A 12,383-nucleotide genomic window follows, 5' to 3' on the forward strand; every position below is an offset into this window, starting at 1 on the left:
GCGGCCAGATCCCGGGTCGATTGAGGACATCGAGCGGCGCATCCGGCCGAATAGCTAGGAGGCTGGTTTTACGTCGTGGCTTGATAGTGGTACGTGACTATGCTCGGCCAGAGTGCGACTGTGGCTTATATATTGTCTATCATATCACGATAACAAATGCAAATGCTTTTGTTTATCCTACCCCAATGCTAATGCGCTAAGATGACGATAATTACCGAAATATTGTTTTTCAAGTCATGGCTGGTCAGGCGCTACTGAAAAGAAACCGGGAAAAAAACGTCGCAGAAAAGACAGAGGGCTGTAGGTTGAGCGGCGCCAACACAGCACAAATCAGAAAAGGGTATCGTATTCTTTCTTTTCTTTTCTACGTCTTGGAACCAGTGAATGCTTTTGTTTAGTTCATGAGCTTAGTTCGGGTCTCGACTCTCCTCTTCAGAGGAGGTGAACAAGGACCGAACAAAGTCTTCGTGGAGAGGGTCGTAGGTGAAGTAGGAATCTTCGGGCATCTCAGGCAAGCCCTGCATAGACCACATCAGATCAGGAGTTGGGAGATTGAAGTAGCTCGTCCAGATATCTTCTTCCGGTGCGGGTCGAGCAACAAACGGGGATGGATCCTCAAACTGCAGGCCAAAATAATCTCGCGAAGAAGCCGGAATGGTCGGAGACGTTTCAAGCGGGAATTGGGAGGGGCTTGCGGCACTGGTGCGCTCTTGCGCGTGTGGATGTGAAGGAGGGATGTCGTCAGTGTCGTATTTCATGCCACTGGCCAGCTTCCGGAAACTGGAATCACAGAGCTTCCACGCTCGTCGGGAGCCCATGCTGCGCTCCGACATGGCGTGGAACCAGCGAATGCATTTCTTGGCGAGGTTGACGAGTTTGTCTTCGTCCTCTGGCACATGCACGCTGCCGAATGACAACTCGAGAAGGATGACGGTTGCTGCTTGCATGAGGTAGCGGAGCACTCCCCACCAAGGGCAGATCTCGTAGAGTTGGAGAACGTTGGGCTCGTCAGGGATCAGGTCGAGCATGCGCGAAGCAGACTCCAGGGTGATCACGGCCATGTTGTGGCTGAAGCTCTGAGCGGAGTTGTTGTGCCGCGCATCGCGCCGGCAGAGGCACGGGCGACCCAGAGTGAGTCGCGTACTGTAGTATTGGAACGCTAGGAAAATCTTATACCGAAGTTGATCGTTGGTATCTTTGTTGTCCTCCTGGGTAAAATCCAGTCCCTTGGGGAGGTTTGAAAGCCAGAGGTCGATGCGGGACCTGAGTTCTTCCAGACGACTTTCGATGTCTGACCATAAAAGCATTACGGAGTTGGTCGAGTATACCTTGTTGACAATCTCTTGCGTGATGACTGTCAAATCACAGTAGTACAGATAGCATAGCCCGGAGTTGACAGGCAGACTCCTGAGCCACGCGGGCTCTCGTGGCCGAGCCTTGTCGTCTCTGCCCTCCGATTGTCGAATCCAGTAGCTTGCCATGACACTACTGATCTGCTCGTCCCTCAACGCTGGGTCGTTGAGCACTTTCACCGCTGCTGAGTTCTCCTGGAGTTGATCTTCTTCGAAAGGGAGCGGCAGTGGGGTTGCGTATCCTCCGTCAAGGCTATAGATAGCCCGACCGGTCATGATGCCCAGCATATGCTCGAAGGTGTAGAGGCACCACCAAACCCTATAGCGAGCTTCCTTTGATATATTTGGGGTTCGCGAACTAGTGTTCTTCAAATTGATACCGAGCGTGATGGCGGAGCGCATTGCCAAGGCCGAGATTCTCCATGCGCTGTGAATGAGAGATCAGGGTTAGCGTTTGATCCAATAGGTGGGCAAGGGCATAAGGGGATATGGTACGAACCGGTTGATTTGGTCGGATGCCAGTAGATAAAATGCAATCAAGGCCTCCACCTGGACTTGCTGGAGATCGGGGTGGCTGAACAAGACCTCGCCGTTCATACTAAGAAGCCTCGCGCGAGTCAGATACACCAAGTGGTCATTCTCATCGCCACGCCAAGGCGCGCGTGTAAGGTGAGCATGTTTCGCCGCGATGGCAAATATCGCGTTCAGAATGGCGAGCCATTTGTCGCCCGGTCGAGCGGCCCCAGGACGAGAGGAACTGTCGAAGAAGGTCTGGAACTGGGAGCGGAATAATGGCTTGCTGATGATAGGGAAGAAAGGGTGTACGGTTTTCAGGTAATCGTCAAAGAGCTGGTTCGCGAGATGTCGAGATGGGGTGCGGTAGAGCTGGACCGGTTCGGGCACAGAGATGTCGAAATCGTCAAGGTGATAGTTCAGCGCGTGGAGGGAGAACCGGTCTTTTGATTCTTCGTCTTCATCCTGGTAGGAATCCAGCGTCCCGGGATCCCCTCGGGCGTGCTGTTCTGCCTCTCGTTGCAGTCGTTGCATCCATGTAATCTCGGAGCTCTTCCCCATGAAGCCTGTGGCTTGGGTGTGTTTTGTTCGATTCAGGTCTTCTTCGACACGATCAATGGCCTCCAATGACCCAATTGAAGAGAGGGGAGAAGGATCATCAGCTTCGGTTTCATTTTGAGGCGTGGATAGAAGCGAATGGGAGGTGTCGAAGACATGATCCCCCATCAGCCCATGCTTCCATGGCATCGTCAGCAACAGCTCAACTCAACGGTGATCATGGGTGATCTATCAGCACAATACAAACCTTTCCCAGCAAAGTCTTGATCCAGTCCGCGGTCTGAGACTCGCCGACTGAGTTCCGTACCTCATTCAAAAAGGTCTCGTAGTCCTGCACTTCGGCCGAGAGTCTCTCAATCTCACTATACACACACTGTTAGTAAACCGCGGTCCCAATCTCGGCTGCCGATTGGAGGGAGTATCCTCGGGGGAACTTACTTCTTCATCTTTTCCCGCCAACCCACGGGGTACTGACAGGGAATCCGCAACTCGCGACACTGCCGGCAGACGGGCGTGTCGCCGCTGCATTTCGACTTGCGTTGTCTACACGACTCACAGGCGCGCGGTACTCGGCGACTGTAGCGCGGCACATGGCCTACCGGCTGGCGCGGAATGGCCACTTTGGCATTGGCGGCGCTGGCACCATCTATGAGCGAGGGAGTCGAATTGGGCCCCCGAATGCCTCGCGCTGGCGCGGGCTCCAATACAGATGGCCGGATTGGCGTTGCCGGCGCACTATGCGGCTCCGACGGCGCTGGCCGCTCCTGCAGCGGAACAACCTCATTTGGTTGACGAGGAGGCTGTTTCTTCTGTCGCTTGCTGGTCATGAGAGGAGTGTCCTAGAGACAATTCACAATCGCACGGTCAAGACTATTCCTAGGGCATCGGGCATGATCACGACGGGGTTGGCGTGCGACACCAATTGCTCCGGTTTGAGATGCCGCCAATGACAGTCTCGGGATTCGTAGAAGCGCAGACGGGTGGGGATTAGGGCCTACGGATGGTGAAGTGCACCTAGATCGGGGTGTTCGCCGTCGCCAGAGGCATGCGACGGGGTCTATATAAACGGCATTGGCGGTCGAAGCGGCCAGAGGCTGCCCACGATGCCCCGAACAATCTAGAATCTAGTTCCTCGTTGTTCCATGGGGCGATGGGGTGGTACGTACCTCGGATGAAAATGCAGATCAGGGGACGCCGACAACTGGGGGCAAGCAGTGCATGAAGTAAGGAGCGCGTCCGGCACAAGCCACTTTTGTCATTCACTCGCATTAACGATTCACGATTCGCGGTGTCAGACTAATCTTGTCCATCTCATCGCTCATTCTCGGGCCCAAGCTTCCTCTTCGACCCCACCAAACGGGCGTCTGCGGAATGACGTCTTTGTTTTTTCTATCACAGCCTTTAACTAGTTGTTAACTCGTTAGTTAACTCTATAGCCCGGCCAATGAGATGATATTGGCTGAGTGATCATATGCGACGTTCGGTTCGGCAATGATGCCTATCGAGGCACAGCCGTTTGAGTCGCAAAGCCAGTGGCGCTCGTTCGGATGCCACTCGCGCCCAAAGAAGGCGATAGAAGGATTCCGGAAAGCTGAAAGCCTCCTAGCCTCCTTGGAAAAAAATTTTCCACCGCGATTCACGCCGTCGGAATCCCATCTCGGTATTACTGGCTTCCACGAATACCCAATCGGCGCTTCGCCTCCCCGGGACGCTAAGCCGCCAGATCAATGGCACTAGAGGGCCAGCGCGCGGCCGCGCGGTCCGACTCTAGGGTTCTTGTGCAAGAGCCGAGGAGAATTGTGCGGTCAACAAAAGGAAGCCGAAGAATGTACGCCGTCGCCGATTCTGATTGGCGGGCTGCCAGCCAAGATGCTTGATTGGTGGAACGCGGCGCCAAATTTCGACTATTGCGGGCAGAAGACTCGGAATCGCGACTGACTTGGTGAAGCTTCGAGAGCAGGTGGGGCACGAGTAATGCGCGCTAATCTCCCCAATTTCTGACGTGGTGCACCTATGAAGGTATTAGGCAAGATGTTGGATGTTGATTGTGGCTTGGGACGACGTACTCAAAGCGTGGCAAGGCGTCTTCCATCGCCATGGATTATGAACCATAGGCTATGATAGAACATACCAAAATGCCGCAGTCTGTCTTCATTAGCCCAGTCGTATGATGAGGGCGAAAAGGATACAACCGTGCTCCCCTGGATTTTACCCCCGCGTAGTGCAGAGGTTATGTATTTTGGTGTAGTTGCAAGCTGAGGATGAGTATGCTGTTCTGGCCATGCCGAATAATAAATCGGCCTGAGCGGATCTCAGGTGACTTCGCAGTCAACACACACACACACACACACACACACTCTCTCTCTCTCTCTCTCTCTCTCTCTCACTATTAACACCACACAAGTCTGAATAACCCACCAACACAGGCAGGCTGACATATGAAGGATGGCATACTCCATATCTCCAGTTAAAGTTGGAATGTTGACAGGCTTGTCCGCACAGTCGAATACCCAGCCCATCAAGATGGTCCATTGCACCTTCAGGTGTTTCCCGGGCCGAAAAGCGAAGATCAAAGCGAAAACGAAATCCAGTGGATCATCGACGGCATGTGCGATGGTATTAACAGTGGGAAGGCAACTCTGTACAAAGCATGCACATTTGATGGATCTCCCCTTGGGCTGATCGGAAGAACACCAGAAACATGAACTCAACAAGCGGCCACTGTCCTGATACGATGAATGGGACTTCATGGCTTGATTTTTCCAAACGTTTGAAAAAGGAAAGAGAAAGGGTGCTCAATCATATTCCAAATGAAGCATATCGTATGTCCACTGCGAGTGTACCCAAACATCTGAGACGGCTGCCATATTGATCCTATCAGGACTCACCTTCATGACAGTGAACCCACACCACCAACGACAAGGGATAGGATCTAAGCTGCTGAAATACTTTTGTGATGAGGTAGACGGCGATGGCCAGGATTCATTGTCATGTCGTCTCTTGCCGGTATTGATTTATACCCCAAGTCTGGATTTGAGAAAGTGGATGTTGTCGAAACAACCCACGGAGACTTTACTAGCATGGTCCGAACCTCACAACCCAATCGCATAAACCAGCCACCCTCGAACTGATGACGACCCCGATTCAACACGGGCTTCTTGCATTCTACTTCTCGGCTGCGGGGCTGCCTAGCAGCAAGATCAAACAAAGTCATCGGCGTACAGTGTTGTCGGAAATGGCATCAAATTTGCTGCTCGGAACAGCCGGAAAAATAGAAAAAGCAATATGATCCCTTCACCTTGTTGCAACAAGCAGTATTATACCGCCGGGTGATATCGAAGAGTTTACATATCAATCCACCTGACCTTCACACCTTCATATACAGCTTTCGGGCCAAATCTAAACCAATCGAGTCAGAATAAGCGCAATCAGATGCAAATCTCTCCACCACCATCCGAAAGGTTGCAATCGGATGCAACCACACTTCTCCAATTCCAAACTATTAGCTCGAACGCCGAATCAGTCTTCTGCAGCCAGGTCACGCCCTATACACAATACACAGCAATACTGCGCAGGGGCCCAAGATTGTGGACCCTACACCACATAGCGCCGAACCATATACTGTGGCCTGTTTATACCAGCAAAAAAACTGTGAAAGCATATAAGTCGGGTGATGTGCTGAAACAGGAGCGAGCAATTCAAATCTTCTTTCATCTCGGCTTGCCACCTAACACATATTTGCATCAGGCAGCCATGCTCCGGCAAACACGCACGGCCTTCCTCGCGCTGGGCCTCATTTTTCACACTTCGCTCAGCCAGTGCAAGCAAAGCACCATTGTTCGCGATATCGCAATCATAGGCGGCGGAGCTTCTGGAACCTTTTCTGCCGTGCGACTTCGTGATGAGGGCAAATCGGTCATTTTGATTGAGAAGGATAACATCTTGGGGGGCCACGTCAATACATACCAGGATCTGGCAACCAAACAGACAGTGGACTATGGGGTGGTCATCTTCCATAACCAGCAAGTTGTGAAGGACTATTTTGGTCGATTGAACGTGTCTTGGACCATGGAGGCACCGAGTTTCAGCGCGTCGGTTCCCAAGTATCTAGATGGGAAGACTGGCAAACAGACAAATTACACCAGTCCTGATCCTACCGCGGCACTCCTCGCATATGCGCAACAACTATCTAAATACGTGCAGCTTGAGCTTGGGTTCTTTCTCCCCGACCCCGTTCCAGGCGACTTGCTATTACCGTTTGGCCAGTTTCTTACCAAGTACCCTGATATTGGCAATGCGACCTACACAATATTTACGTATGGTCAGGGCTTAGGCGATTTCCTCCACCAACCAACATTGTACGTGTTTAAGAATTTTGGATTGGATATCCTGCAAGATATGTCGAGTGGTTTCTTGGTGACCACGAGTCACAACAACTATGAAATCTACGACCATGCGGCTGAGTTTCTTGGGCCTGATGTGCTGTTGAGCAGCCGCGTGGTCTCCACACGTCAGAGGGATCAAGATGGAATTGAACTAGACGTTCAAACCCCCAGCGGCTCACAAACCGTGAAGGGGAGAAAGCTCTTGGTGGCAATCCCTCAAAAGGTCGATAATATGAGGCCCCTTGCCCTCGACAGCCGCGAGTCTACTCTCTTCAGCCGATTCGCGAACACCGGATACTACACGAGTTTAGTCAACAACACCGGGCTGCCGCCAAACTTTACCTCGTACTCCGTTGGTTCTGACACGCCATACAACCTACCGAAGCTACCGGGTGTCTACTCGGTCTCAGCAACAGCGATTCAAGGCGTCTTCGACGTCAAATATGGCAGTCCAAAGGGCCTGTCGGATAGTGAAGTCCAGTGTGCGATAGTCACATACATCAAGAAGCTGCAAGCCAATGGATTTGCAGGAAATGTTTCGCGAAAGCCTGGGTTTGTCCGGTTCGATAGTCATACCCCATTCGAGCTAACGGTGTCGCCCGAACAAATCGCGAATGGATTTTACAGGGACCTGTATGCTTTACAGGGGTATCGAAACACATGGTATACTGGTGCTGCTTTCCACACGCAGAACTCGGCGATGCTTTGGAATTTCACCGACTCATACGTGCTGCCAGGTCTATTGAAATAGAGTCGGTAGGGCTCCTCGGCTGTTTCTCCATGCAGCAGTCTGCAGGATTGGATTTTCCATGAGTTCGGCATTAGAAGACTACACGATTAGCATGAGAACGGATATCTATAGTCAGGATACGGGTCAAGTCAATATTATCCATGGATATGTGTATTTTCGGATTACATGATGTCCAAGACAAGAGAATGGGATATCTGCCATGGATCTTGGCATTATTCTCATTCTTTGACGAAAATTCCCCAATGTTGGAAAATACGACATTCAGGCGCCCCTGGGCGTCCTCACCGCAGGCCTAGCGCAGGCGCCGAGTTCTTGACTCACTTTGTGGCATGTTCTAGCCGCTCACAGTTAGCATCGCTGGGTTTGCACTTAGGTATTTAGTTCGCTGCTCCTCACTTTCCTCGCAGCTCCCTTGCCCTCCCGCCTCCTCGCGGAGAACAACAGACCAAGAGAGCTTCTCCTCCAGTTCCGATATTCAAATACGCTGATTTGGTTCGTGATTTCGAACTTGGTCTCGTACAATGGCCCACTTGGCAGACCGAATCCCATGGCCTCTCCTGACATCCAATCTGCGTTGGGTCCCGCGCAGATCGGGGAAAGAATGCCAGTACGAAGTCACTAATCTCGTTCCTCGCATGAAAGAGAATCAGGGCGCAGACTTCACCCAGTTTGTCTCGGACTTCGTGCAAGCCATCGACGACTGCGCAACAGAAGAGCGGAGCAAGTACCCAGAATACAATCTCCCCCATCCCGAAAACGTACTGCTAGACGAGAGGATTGTCCAAAAAATTGATCCCTACGTGGCTCGATGGCTCCCAGTGTCCGGCATTTATTACCCTGGTGACATCCCTGAGCCCCCACTGATTCCACATGAGCTGAGGATAGTGGCCGCGTTCCTCCGAAGCTACGAGTACAACGACTGTCCCTATTTTTACGAGATCAACGGGCTGGGGTATTTTAACCTCGAGATCGTCAAGACACTGATCATTCACGGTGAGATGGAGCCTATTCTCCGTGCATGCGTTCATCCGGATGTGGCTTTGGAAAGCTGGAAGAACGCTGCCCAGTGCCATTGCATGGTAAGCCACGATTATAAACCCGGCCACGTATGTAATGATCTAGCTAACAAATGCGGATAGGCAAGCCCCCCTGATGCTGGATGGGACCAGCTGTACGAAAAGGCGTTATATGTATACCTCTGTCTCAACACCGTGCTCAAAGTCCCTGAGCTTTGGGACCCAGCGGTCGGGAAAACTGACCAGTTAGACTACCGCCATACAGCATTCTATCAGCGCATGCTTAGGGATTGTACGGCCCCCGGAGGAACTTCAGATGTCATTACCTACCCCCATCGACAGTTTTTCGGGATCCCCGATGACCGATTCCACAATGATGGCCCCCATCTCGTCAACAAAAAAGGCAAACACTGGTTGCAGAATATAGGCATCTTCAACGAGAATGGTGAGCATACCATTAACGGGCCGCACTACGGGTTTCTGCCGTTCGATGAGTTTCTGACCTTGGAGAATCCCTCGATGGAGCATTTTCCTAGTGCAGAGGATGTGAGTTGCGTGCGCCAAATTTTATATGAACAGGGCTGTCTCCCACCAGAACTGGTCTCGATGGTAATGCGATTCGCCGATTATGAGCCGAAAAGAACCCTCAAAGTGCCGCACGATCCATTCCATCCTGCCAATCGTGAGCAACTAGCAAGATACATGCAGAATTGCGGACAGATCCTTGTCAATTGCGAGATGATGGCTAGGGAGCTAGGGGTGGAGATTGACTGGAGACGTCAGATTTCGCAGACAATTATTTCTTTCTGGAGCAATAGAGACTGCCGTATTGCCGAGTGGCTCATAAATACGCACGGGAAAGGCTACCGCTTTCTATGAGAACCGTTCAGGTATGTGTGAAATGGCGATGAAGATTGAAGAACAGGTTAGTCCTTCGAAGCCATAAGATTCTCACAATTGGAACTAGTGTTCATGGATGGGAGATCGACCGGGTATCTAAATCTATAGTACACATATAGTACAATGCTGCCGGTTGTAGGTATAGAACACCCACATGCGACTGTCAACATCTACTGCTCTAGCTGCAAGTGATAGGTTCGCAACGCTTCAGGGGTCATCGGGCTCGGCGCGCGAACCATGGCATCATCACCTCCTTTGCCGGTCTTTGGGAACGCGATGACATCGCGAACAGACTCTTTACCGAGCATCACAGCAACGAGACGATCAAAGCCGAGCGCGAGGCCCGCATGTGGCGGACATCCAGCGCGCAGGGCATCGAGCAAGTGCGAGAAGTCTGCCAAACGCTCGGCCGGCATCTTGAGAATATCACGTAGGATGAACTCCTGGACCGCAGCATCGTGGATACGACGACTGCCACCGCCAAGTTCAACACCGTTCACGACAAGATCGTAGTGGTCTGCCACCGCTTGGGTGGGATCTGTGAGGAGCAGGTCCACATCGGCGGCAGATTTGGGCGCTGTGAATGGGTGGTGCGTAGATGAGATGCCGGCTGCGCCACCTTGGCCGGGTTCCGTGTCCGAGGAGGGGGAAAAGAGAGGGAAGTCAACAACCCACATGAAGTCAAAGCCTGTGGGTGCGGGCTTGAAGCCTGTTGAGACTGCTGAGGCGTGCAGTGCACGGCGAAGGTCACCAATGGGTGTTGATCCACCGGAGAATGGAGCTCGGGGGCGAGCTTGCAGGATAATCAGATCGCCGTGGTCGGGCTCAAGTAGTTCTTCAACTCGGTCGGCAGCTTCAAATCCAAATGGCTGAAGACCACAAAGAGGTTGCTTGCCGTTATATACAAAGACTCCTGGGCCGCCATCGGGGTTATTGTTGAATGGCATACCGGCCGGCGAATCAAGAAAGCGAGTGATAAACTTGAGGGTCTCGGCGGGATCATTGTCCTCGCTTTCCAACTTGAATGCCTCAACAATCGGATTCGTCAAGGATGAGATCTTACCCACCAGATCCACTGGCAGAACATGCTCAAGTCGCATGATCTCCATACCGTATCGAGTGTCTGGTTTATCGGACCCAAAGCGAGCCATGACCTCTTGATATGAAACTCTGCGGAATGAGCCCTCGGGCGCGGGATCTTTCATCAATGTCGACCAAAGTCGGCGAATAACTCCCTCGATAGTACGCATGACATCGCTACCGGTCGCAAATGACATTTCCATATCGAGCTGTCGATCAAATTAGCGTCTATATCACGTATATCCGACCGAAACTCCCATACCTGTGTAAACTCCGGCTGTCGATCCGCCCGAAGATCCTCATCCCGAAAGCAGCGCGCAAATTGATAGTACCTCGGTATCCCACTCGCCATGAGAATCTGTTTGTACTGCTGCGGACTCTGAGGCAAGGCATAGGCCAGACCAGGTCGGCGCGTAGGCACCAAGAATTCTCGCGCACCCTCCGGCGTCGACTTGAACAGCAGCGGAGTTTCAATTTCCACAAACGCAGGCTGGCAGGACTCCTCCAGCTCCTTCTTGCAAGTATTGCGCACCTCCGCTCTGAACTTCAGCGCTTCGCGAAGCTCCGCATCGGAACGAAGCTGCAGGTACCGCTGCTCGGGTGCAAAGACCGTTTCCGGGGTCATGATGATATCCTTGGGAAAATCATTCAACGGGTGAATGTCTCCCAGTGCTAACTCCCATGAATCCTCCGCAGGTATGTCTCCTGCCTCCGACGGCTTTGCCTTCTTCTTTTGCACTGTTCCGCGCACCGCGACGGGACTGTGGGGGTTGAGAGCTTTGAGCTTCTCGAAGGCATCGTTCTTGGCGAAGGCAACTATTTGCAAGCTATGCCTCATTGTAGGGTCTGCCAGACGCACGAAGGAGAGCTTCTTGGACAGATCAGCCCGGTGGCCTAGGTAGCCATGCAGGACAACTTCGGTATTGGGCTCGGCCTGCGAGAGGAAGGACTCGAAATCATGGGTAGCAGGAGGGAACTCGACTACTCAAAAGGGTATGGATTTAGCAATTCATTCATCAAAGATATCTGCTCTACTCACCTGCCTGTTTATAAGCCTCCAGAAAGCTAGGAAGCTCCCCCGGAACCCGCTGCTCGCGGAGACAAGCCGGCCGATGAAAGCGCCTCGGTGCAGCGATCTGCCGCACGCAAGGTGTAGACCGAGGAGCGCGCAGGGTACTTGAGAGCACGAAGCTCGAGCGAAGCCGCATCGGCACTCGCACTCGCACGCCCACACCCAGCATTGTCGGTCTGGTAGAGAAACAACGACCACACGATTGACGGGTCCAGCGCGGGACTCCAAAAAGTGGCAGAATCCGCCCGCCCAAAGCGGCCTAGCGCGCTGCTTTAATTGCGGCCGAACGCCGACTTTTTCTTTCTTTTCTTCTTCATCCTTCCAAGTTTTAAACGAGTGAGTTGGCACCTCCAAAATATACCGTGTTCTTTTCAAATTGCATGAAACTGACTGTTTTCCAGATGATGAAAGCCTAGTGTGTTCTATATGACACCCATCTCTCCTCCCTGAGACTTGCGGCTCTCCCTCTCTGAGGGCTTAAGGGCTGCTTGACTCGGGACGGAGGGAGAGTGAAATATGCGTTCGGCACAACCAACCTTGTTTTTTCAACGGACGCGATGAAGGCATCTCTGATCCATCTTGACTTGGTGGTGTTTCCACCGGCTCAGCCGTGGACATACAATACACGTAGCACGAGCAAAGAGCTGGGTCTGGGAGAAGTGGTCGTTCAGTCTTCATTAGTGGCTGACTTGATACTACTTTGGTGACCAGCACCTCTCTTTCTTCTGCTGCGTATATGATATCTCAATAGGTCAA

General features: G+C 52.3%; 4 protein-coding genes across 4 annotated transcripts; 2 read left to right on the forward strand and 2 right to left on the reverse strand.

The window, feature by feature from the left end:
* Positions 1 to 407: 407 nt before the first annotated feature.
* On the reverse strand, positions 408 to 3,250 carry N7459_005865 (Zn(II)2Cys6 transcription factor; the record flags this gene model as incomplete). The annotated part of the gene is made up of 4 exons (XM_056945049.1): positions 408 to 1,779; positions 1,852 to 2,600; positions 2,671 to 2,785; positions 2,862 to 3,250. 4 exons carry the CDS (start codon positions 3,248 to 3,250, stop codon positions 408 to 410), a joined length of 2,625 nt encoding a protein of 874 aa, XP_056799384.1.
* Positions 3,251 to 6,176: 2,926 nt separating this feature from the next.
* Positions 6,177 to 7,559, forward strand: N7459_005866 (amine oxidase, flavin-containing superfamily; the record flags this gene model as incomplete). The annotated part of the gene is made up of 1 exon (XM_056945050.1): positions 6,177 to 7,559. One exon carries the CDS (start codon positions 6,177 to 6,179, stop codon positions 7,557 to 7,559), a length of 1,383 nt encoding a protein of 460 aa, XP_056799385.1.
* A 521-nt stretch (positions 7,560 to 8,080) lies between these two features.
* N7459_005867 (uncharacterized protein) lies at positions 8,081 to 9,454 on the forward strand (the record flags this gene model as incomplete). The annotated part of the gene is made up of 2 exons (XM_056945051.1): positions 8,081 to 8,638; positions 8,699 to 9,454. The coding sequence occupies 2 exons, from the start codon at positions 8,081 to 8,083 to the stop codon at positions 9,452 to 9,454; spliced, it is 1,314 nt and encodes a 437-aa protein (XP_056799386.1).
* Positions 9,455 to 9,645: 191 nt separating this feature from the next.
* On the reverse strand, positions 9,646 to 11,796 carry N7459_005868 (aspartate--tRNA ligase MSD1; the record flags this gene model as incomplete). The annotated part of the gene is made up of 3 exons (XM_056945052.1): positions 9,646 to 10,764; positions 10,818 to 11,536; positions 11,595 to 11,796. 3 exons carry the CDS (start codon positions 11,794 to 11,796, stop codon positions 9,646 to 9,648), a joined length of 2,040 nt encoding a protein of 679 aa, XP_056799387.1.
* Between the last annotated feature and the right edge of the window lie 587 nt (positions 11,797 to 12,383).

This window comes from Penicillium hispanicum, assembly GCF_028827665.1.
Source record: "Penicillium hispanicum strain IBT 35686 chromosome Unknown utg000005l_segment0_segment0, whole genome shotgun sequence".
In the NCBI taxonomy this organism is placed as follows: Eukaryota; Fungi; Ascomycota; class Eurotiomycetes; order Eurotiales; family Aspergillaceae; genus Penicillium; species Penicillium hispanicum.